Below are 8,182 nucleotides of genomic sequence, written 5' to 3' on the forward strand. Positions count from 1 at the left end.
TGTAAATCATACACTGTCATTTTCAAATGGGATAGAGTTCCCGTGTGCTCTGGTGGAAGGAAATGCATGAAAATGCAATTTCTGGCATTGAAAAAGAACGACTTTAAAAGGTTGATACAACAATTTAAAAGAAGGGTAGGCCTGTTTTTAAAACAACAGCTTTCCCCCAGAATAGGCATGTTGCCAACATCACACCTCCTTACGCTTGCCTGTGAATTTTGGCATCCCAAAGAACTTAGGATCTAAAATGCAATCTCTTTATTACACAGGAAGTTTGGACAGAGTAAAGAGGCAGCATCTGAGAATTCAGATTTAAAAAAATAGTAAAATAAAAAAAAAAAACCCGATAGAGGAATCTGAATTTCTTGTTTTATAAAATAGCACAGTTTCACAGTTGTCTCCCACAGCAGCTTGCTCTTCGCTGCACTGTTGCTTGAACAATCACAGTAGCACAATACATGGGGATGTACTAGGCTGCTGCATCTTTCCTTTAATCATACAAGCAGGGTACTGAGGAAATAATCCTGTATAAAAATACCACATTAAGGTGAGCTCAGTAATAAAAGAGTAGAAATTAAAAATTACAAGTATTCGAACTCAAAGGGTTTTTACAAATACGTCTGGACCCCCAGGTACAGTCCAAGATCTGTTTGTTGGCAATGCAGCAAGTGTGTGGTTTACAATCAAGAGGCCTTGGCAGAATTAGGGCCCAAGCAGGAGGCTGCGAGGCTCCAGAGAAGCCCACTCTGGTGTCAAAGGCTTCCGCGAGGCACTGCAGGAAACGCAGAAGAGGCCTTGTTGCTGTGTTGAGTTCTGACTTAATGCTCTTTCGCTCACCCTTGTAAAAACTACATATATATATTGCATTGGCAGTGTGTTTCTTGATTTACTAAACTCTCCATTCATTTTCCTTGGTACGGTTTGCTCCCAGGCCTGTCCCCCTGGAACATACAAGTCCAGCTTGGTTGGGTTTTTTGTTTGTTTGTTTGTTTTCTAAGGGGGAAAAAAAGCCCAAATATCTTAATTAAATTAATTAAATGTACAAACACCATAGGGTTTCATACTGAATAAATAGGGCTAATTAGACCCGGTGGCAAGGCTGAGTCACGGGTTTGTCTCAGGCTCGGCATTGTCTCAGGTTAGGATACGGTCCAAGGGCTCCCCCTTATTATTGGACTTATTATTATTATTACTAATCAATTCTAATGCATCGTCCGCACAACTTCAGAGTTCCCGTACATCTCCTCGTCTTCAGACTCTGACGTCGTCCCGTTGCTGGAAGGGGTGTGGAGGTGGCTGGGGGCCCCACTGGCCTGGCAAACATACCACTCATTGAGGTTGGTCACCTGAGGGGACAGAGTGCTTGAGCGACTCCTGGTTGGGTCCAGCACAGGGGACAAGGGGGCACCCCCCGGAGTCCCCAGTGAGGAGTAACCCAGGGCTCCTGGCGAAGGCGGCGGGGACTTGCAGTGAATCTTCATGTGCTTTCTCAGCGAGCTCGGGTGGGTATAGGATTTGTCACAGCCTCGGATTTTGCAGTAGTAGGGCTTGTCGCTGGTGTGGACATGGGAATGTTTCTTTCGATCACTGCTGTTGGCAAACTTCCTGTCACAGCCATCAAATTCACATTTGAAAGGCTTTTCCCCTGCAATAAAGCATAGGAGAGGTTAACAAGGTACTTTGCAGAGACCTCTCACATGAGAGAAATCCTGGAGCAGCCGTGAGGATGTACTTTCCCAGCATCTCGAAGACCGACTCCCAACCTAATTCTTAGGCCTCATTCCTCTGTGCCAGGATGCAGCAGGGAAGGGAGACTTCGGGGCTGTGTCTGATGTCCCCTGGCCTGGAGGCTCTCCTTGGCCCTGGGCTAGTGAGGCTGGATGTCAACCACTGCAGTACCACAGGGGTTAAGGTGAGAATGGCTGGAGCATGGTCTAGGCTGTAACACTGAAATTTAACTGGGAACCAAATACCTGCATCCTTGTTCCCTTTAGGGTCTACAGCCCCAAAATTCCGGTAGATTCCCCCCATCAAGAAAAATGCTGATAAATTACTTCCAAAGCCAGAGCTTGGGTGAAGAGAAGAAAAACACACGCACTCCAAAGTAAGCAGGGGTGGTGCAGTAAACGTGTAATGATGTTTTGTTTCAGAGTGTCCCCCAGGATTTCACTGATGGAAAAGGAAAGGAAATACAACAAAACCCCGTTCTCTTCAGAAATAAAGACACCTCTGAAACACAGGATCCCACCGCTACATTTTTTACAGGCCTAGCTGGGCAGAGAATAGGCTGGTGGCCTCTTCATCCTACCAGCTTTCCTTACAACTTGGTGGGCAGTTAAGAGCCCAGCGAAACAGAACCTTAATAAATGTTGATAAGGACCATAGGCCTCGTTTACCTGATGGCACAAGAAATTTATTCTAACGTAATAAATTGGCTTCATCGTCAAAAAAGATCAACTATTTTCTTTGGGCCCATTGCCCCTTTAAGCTGCTCTACCCACCCGGGGAACACAAAGCCTTTGAACACAAGGCCCTGAGTCCCGGTGATGGTGGAACTGCGAAATAAGACAACTAGATATTCAGTCACACTTCACCTTGCTATTAAAAAGCAAAACCAGGAAGACAGCAGCTAACAGAAGGAACTTTTCCTCTCACCTTAGTGTCTATGAACTTGATGTATTTGAGTCCTTAATTGAACATGTCATCTCATACATATTATGGTATAATAATATAGTCCTTTTCTTTAAATGATGTTTAAACATAAAGGTGAATTTCTCTAGATTTCAGCTGCTACTCTGGTGACACACAAGGTATGGTTTTTCCCTTGGTTTTTGACAATTTATTTTATGAAAAGCCAGACAACTCTTAAAAGATATTTTCGTGTACATAAATTTTTGTGGTGGCTTTTCTTATACAAATATTTCAGAGTCATTTTCTCTTTTTAAATTTCACCAATAATAACTGCTTCAATGCTAGAGTTTGTTAGCATGTCTGAAAAGTATTCAGGTGCCTGGCATATAACTCACCCTACCTGGAAATAGTGATTTAAAACAAAATTAAGTATTATTCATATACCTCCTACATTGATCTATAAAGAGTGGGGGAAAAATACAACATAACACAATGATCATCACAACCTTTAAAATTTTTCTGTAGATGGGCTGCAACAAAAATGGTTATCAAGGTTTATCAAAACATCAGTTATTTGTCCTGGTTTCTGTATTCCACTTTTAAGTTGGAGTCATAATAATTTAATACAGCATTCTTCCAAAAGAATTATAATCAGCCTTTCCTCAACATGGAGGCTTAGGTGGTTTTATTCACCCTATGCAAATGTGCAATGTTGTTTTTAAAAAGTCTCATGTTTCTCCACAAGCTACACATCCGGGATTGTGCAGAATAAGCGGCTGGGACATTGCTGGCTCTGCCACTGCACATGATAACGAGAAGCATAAAGAATCAGACCCAGACAAGGCAGATAGGGAATGAAAAGAAAGTAGAAAAGCAAGGATAAAGGGGAGATGGAGGAAGAAAGTGGGGAAGAAAGGAAAGGGTGATAGAATTGCCTACTTTATTCAGGAGGTCCTGGGGGGGGGGCGGTGCGTTGAGCAAATTCTGCCTGCCTAGAAGGGATGAGGGACCCCACTGTTTACATTTCAGATTCTGCCAGTGCGGTCGCGTCAGAACTTAGCTACTTCACAGAGTTTTAGAGCGAGAGGAACTATATGTGAGAACTTGAGTCCAGCCAGAGGAAGGTTATAAACGGAACAGGGGGCACGTGGGTCAGGAAATGCACCTTCGGGAGTGGCCGGGGATTAATCCTTTGATCAATCTGTTCCGGGATCCCGGATAACACCCTCCCCCCTAAAAGGGAGAGCGCTGTAGTGGGGAGGGGACTCCGGTGTGGCCCCTCCCTGGACAATGCTCAAGTGGCCCTAGGACTGCCAGAAACACCCGGCGCTGGTTCAGGCAGCGACGAGAGGGCGCTCTCATCGCTCCCCGAGGGACCGGGCGAGGCCCACGCAGCCACGGTGAGGCTGGCGGGAAGGCAACCTTGCGCAGGACAAGGGACTCGGGTCCCCTCGCGCCGGGTCCCCGCCCCCGGCAGCACGCGCGCACGCCCCCTGGGGGCCCGGCCGCGAGGGGAGCGGGACGCACGCGACCCCGCCCGGGGGAAGAGCCGGAACCCGGCCAGCGGCCACCTCCGCTCCGGGCGGCCTCCCTGCCCACCAAAGGAAGGTCCACTCCCCTCCGAGATCTGCAAAGGAGGGGAGGGTCCAGGTCTCAGGCTCTGCTTTTGGGGGTCCCCTTTGGGGGACCGCTCCGCTTCCCCGCGTACCCCATTCACAGCCCCGGGCCCCTGCCCGGTGGGGAAGTTGTGGGCACGGGGGCCAGCAGCCGGCTCAGCGGGCCAGGAGCGTTTACGAGAGCCTCGTGGAAGGTGTCCTTTTGGAAAAATCATCAAGGCTGACCGCTCCCGATCAGAAAAGAATAGGGCTGGCAAACGGAACTCCGGGGAAAACGCGCTCCCAAGTCGGTCACCGGCCAGTCCGCAGGAGGCCTGTCAAGTGCCAGCGACAGGAGCAAGCACGGGGCTCCAGCCTTGGGCCCCCGGACCTGGTTCCTCGAGCAGGTGCCCCAGTGGCCTCGGCACCAGCCGCGGGCCAGGCGTTGCGGCCCACGCCCGGAGGCTGCCTCCTCGCCGCCGCCGCGCCGATAAATCAGCCAAGTAATTACTGAATGTAAACTCCAGTTACTTAAGTGTCCTCCGAGGGGTAATACTGTCTGTCCCTATAAATCCATCTGCGTTCGCGCTCATCAGAGCTTCTGCCCAGGACGCTCGTCTGCTCCAAGGGGCACAGGACCCACAGGGGCCATCCCACCGCCCCAGGCCGTGGGCGCCCTAACCCGGGGCCGAGGCACCCCTAAGTCAGGGCTCGGCGTGGGGTGGGAGGGGTCCCCACGGCATGGTGGGCGCCCCCAATTTCCAAGGCGGGGAAGGCCCAACAACCTCGAAGGGCTCTGCAGTTCGTCCAGCCCTTCTCCCTGGAGAACCTTCTAAAAAACGGCAGAAGCCAGTTTCTCCAGCACCCTCTAGGGCATGTGTGATAAAATGTGTGACGGCGCGTGTGTGTATAGGTGTATATGAATGAAGGTGAGTAAATGAAGTGTGAGTGTGTCAGGACACAAGGATGTCCCAGCAATGAGGGAGGGGTGTTATGAGGGAACATGGGTGTGTGAAGTTTGTGGGATGTGTGTGCACGTGAAGGTGTATGTGTGGGGTGTGTAACGGTGGGCGAGGGTGTGTGTGTGTGTGTGTGTGTGTGTGTACGAGGGCGCATTACTTTCCCATTTGCACCCCGCCCGAGGGACGGACCCCCTCCCCTCCTGGAGGGGCCACACCGAGCTGGGCCTCAAGGCCCCAATACCACGGCAAATCACATGGGACCGCGAGGGGCCTGCCATCCGATGGGGAGAGAAGAGCCGCCGGGGTTGGCTCCGGATCCGGCCCTCCTTCCCCATCGCCCTCCCCAAGTTCCCGGGGCCGGGCGAATGGGGGCTGCCGACCGTCGTGGGCGCCTTCCTGCTCCGGCGGCGGCTGCTTCTGCTCCGGGGCGGCGGCGGCGGCGGCTGGAGCGCGTTGCCGGTCCCGGCGGAGAGGCTGCGGGAGCGCTGGCGACTCCACCGTGTGGGAACCCAGCGCGGGGCCTGTGTGTGCTATCGAATTACTTATTCATAGAAAAAAGGGGGGGAGAGAAAAAAAAGAAGTCACATGTCCGGGTTATACGTATGCGAAAAGAAGCAGCAGAAGGAGGGAAAAATTAAGGCGAGCAGGAGGAGGAGGAGGAAGAGAAGCAGCGGCAGAAGCGGCGGCGGCGCGGGAGGCGGCGGCGGCGGCGCGGCCGGGGACAGACACCCACCTGTATGAGTGCGCTTATGGATCTTGAGGTTCTCGGAGCGCGCGAAGACCTTGCCGCAGCCCGGGAAAGGGCAGGGGAAGGGCTTCTCGCCGGTGTGCACGCGGATATGGTTGATGAGCTTATATTTGGCCTTGAAGGGCTTGCCCTCGCGCGGACAGTCTTCCCAGAAGCAGACGTGGCTGCTTTGCTCGGGGCCGCCCACGTGCTCCACCGTGACGTGGTTCACCAGCTCGTGCATGGTGCCGAAAGTTTTGGAGCAGGGCTTGGCGCCGCCGGCCGGGGGCGGTGGCGGTGGCGGTGGCGGCGGCGGCGGCGGCGGCCCGGCCAGCTCGTCGGGGTCGATCCACTTGCAGATGAGCTCCTGCTTGATTGGCTGCCGCATGTAGCGCAGGAAGGCCCCGGCCGCCCCTGGGAGGTGGGGGTGGTGCTGGTGCGGGTGCTGCGCGGGCGCCGGCGGCGGCGGCGCCGGGGGCGGCGCGTGGTGTTGCAGGTGGGGCCCCGGTCCGGCCGCCGCAGCAGCAGCCGCCGCCGCCAGGTTCAGGTTTAAGTTCACGGCTCCGTAGCCATGGAGGGCGGCGGCTGCAGCGGCCGCCACAGCCCCGTAGTGCGCGTCCCCAGAGCGCGGCGCGAAGGGCGGCTCCGCGCGGCCATACAGCTCAGCGGCCGCGGCTGCCGCTGCGGCCGCCAGCCCCAGGCGCATCTGGCCGTTGAGCGGGTGCGGGTGGCCGCCGGGGCCTCCCGGCGGGTCGTGCAGCGCGGGGAAGAGCGCCGGGCCCCCGCCGCCGCTGCCGTCCGGGCCAGCGTAGGTGCCGCTGGCGGAGATGAACATGCCGGCCGAGTGGGGAGGCGGGGCCGAGTGCTGGGGGGAGCCGGTGCCGGACCGCTGCTCCCCTCCGAGCGGGGCCCCGTGCATGGCCGCCGCGGGGGCCGTGGCGGAAAGGTCCCTCCGGAGGACGAAGTCCCTGCTGTGGCCTTTGCCGCTGCTGCCGCCGCCGCCACTGTTGGTGGTGTAGCCGGAGAGGGCAGGAGGAGGGGGAGAGGGGGGAGGGAGAGGGAGGGGAAGGGGGTGAAGGGGAGGGAGGAAGAGGAGGGGCTGGGGGCGGGGGCGCGGAGGATTGCACGCTGCTGCTGCCCCCGCCGCCAGGGTAGGTGCCGGCGCCGGGGTGCGCGACCGAGGCTGCAGCGCGGGCCGCGGCCGCTGGGGCCTCGGGCTGGGCCGGGAGCGCCTGGGAGGGAGGGCTGAGGCCGAGCGCGCTCGCCTGGGCCATGTGCTCGGGTCCGAGCGGAGTGATGGCCACGCCGGGGTCAGCGCCCAGGTCCCGAGGGCGGAGGTGCGCGGCTGTGGCGCGGAGTTGGGAGTGGGCGGACGGGCTGGCCAGCGCCGGGAAGCCAGTCATGTTCTGAAGCGGCCTGGCCTGAGCCGTTGCCAAATCCGCTAATCTCAGCGCTGGCGTGTTCCTCTTGCTCAAAGGGGGCTCCATCACAACTACACAATCAGACCCATAGACCCTCACTGGGGGTACTTTTTTCCCTCGGCCCGCCCTCAAAAACATGTATGTTAGGCGCTCTTTAACTTCTTTGTCCTGGCCTCCTAACTCTGCTTATTCCGGTTCCCACTCTGTCCTCCAGCGATTGGCAGAGCGAACACCACATTTGAGCTGCACAGTGGGACCGAGATTTTGGAAATGGCAAGGGTGGGATTGGAGGGAGCCTTGTGATTGGCAGCCGCCGCAGTTGCCCGATTGGCTCCCTTTCAGGCCCGCGGCCCAGCGGGGATCCGCCCCTGTGCTCGCTGCCGCCTCCTGCCTTTGCTTTGCGCCCCCTCCTCCCCCGGAGCCCTGCGTCCCCGCCTCCCCGGGGATGCCCAAGTTGCACTTGCAGAAACTTTGCTCTCGGCCTGCGCGCGCAGCGCTCCCATGACGCGCCTTGAGGAGAGGAGAGCGTGCGCCGGCACGCGGCAGAAGGGCGCCGGAGGCTCTGGGCTGGGCCCCCCCGGGGGGGCAAAGATAGGGCGGGTGAGCCCCGAACTTCAAAAACCTCCGCTCCCTGCGTGCAGCGTCCCTTCCAGCATCCTCCCGCTTTCTGTCTCCTCCCTGGGATGAGCTCTGGGCTGCTCTCTCAGGGAAGAGGTTGAACAGATGTAGGCGCGCCTTCGTACTTGTAGAGGTGGTGCTGGAAACTTATTTGGGAAGGACACTCCGTCTGCCCAGCGTTCGTATAGGGCGCACTGACAGTAGATGGAATGAGCAAGGATATTAAAA

The 8,182-nt window shown here is 56.2% G+C and overlaps 1 protein-coding gene across 1 annotated transcript; it reads right to left on the bottom strand.

Moving 5' to 3' along the window:
- Nucleotides 1–328: 328 nt before the first annotated feature.
- Nucleotides 329–7,531, bottom strand: ZIC5 (Zic family member 5). The gene is given in 3 exon segments (XM_047756410.1): nt 329–1,645; nt 5,922–6,969; nt 6,971–7,531. Coding segments are annotated over 3 exon segments (1,995 nt in total). The 5' UTR covers nt 7,475–7,531; the 3' UTR covers nt 329–1,202.
- Nucleotides 7,532–8,182: the final 651 nt, after the last annotated feature.

This window comes from Phacochoerus africanus, chromosome 13 (assembly GCF_016906955.1).
Source record: "Phacochoerus africanus isolate WHEZ1 chromosome 13, ROS_Pafr_v1, whole genome shotgun sequence".
NCBI lineage: Eukaryota > Metazoa > Chordata > Mammalia > Artiodactyla > Suidae > Phacochoerus > Phacochoerus africanus.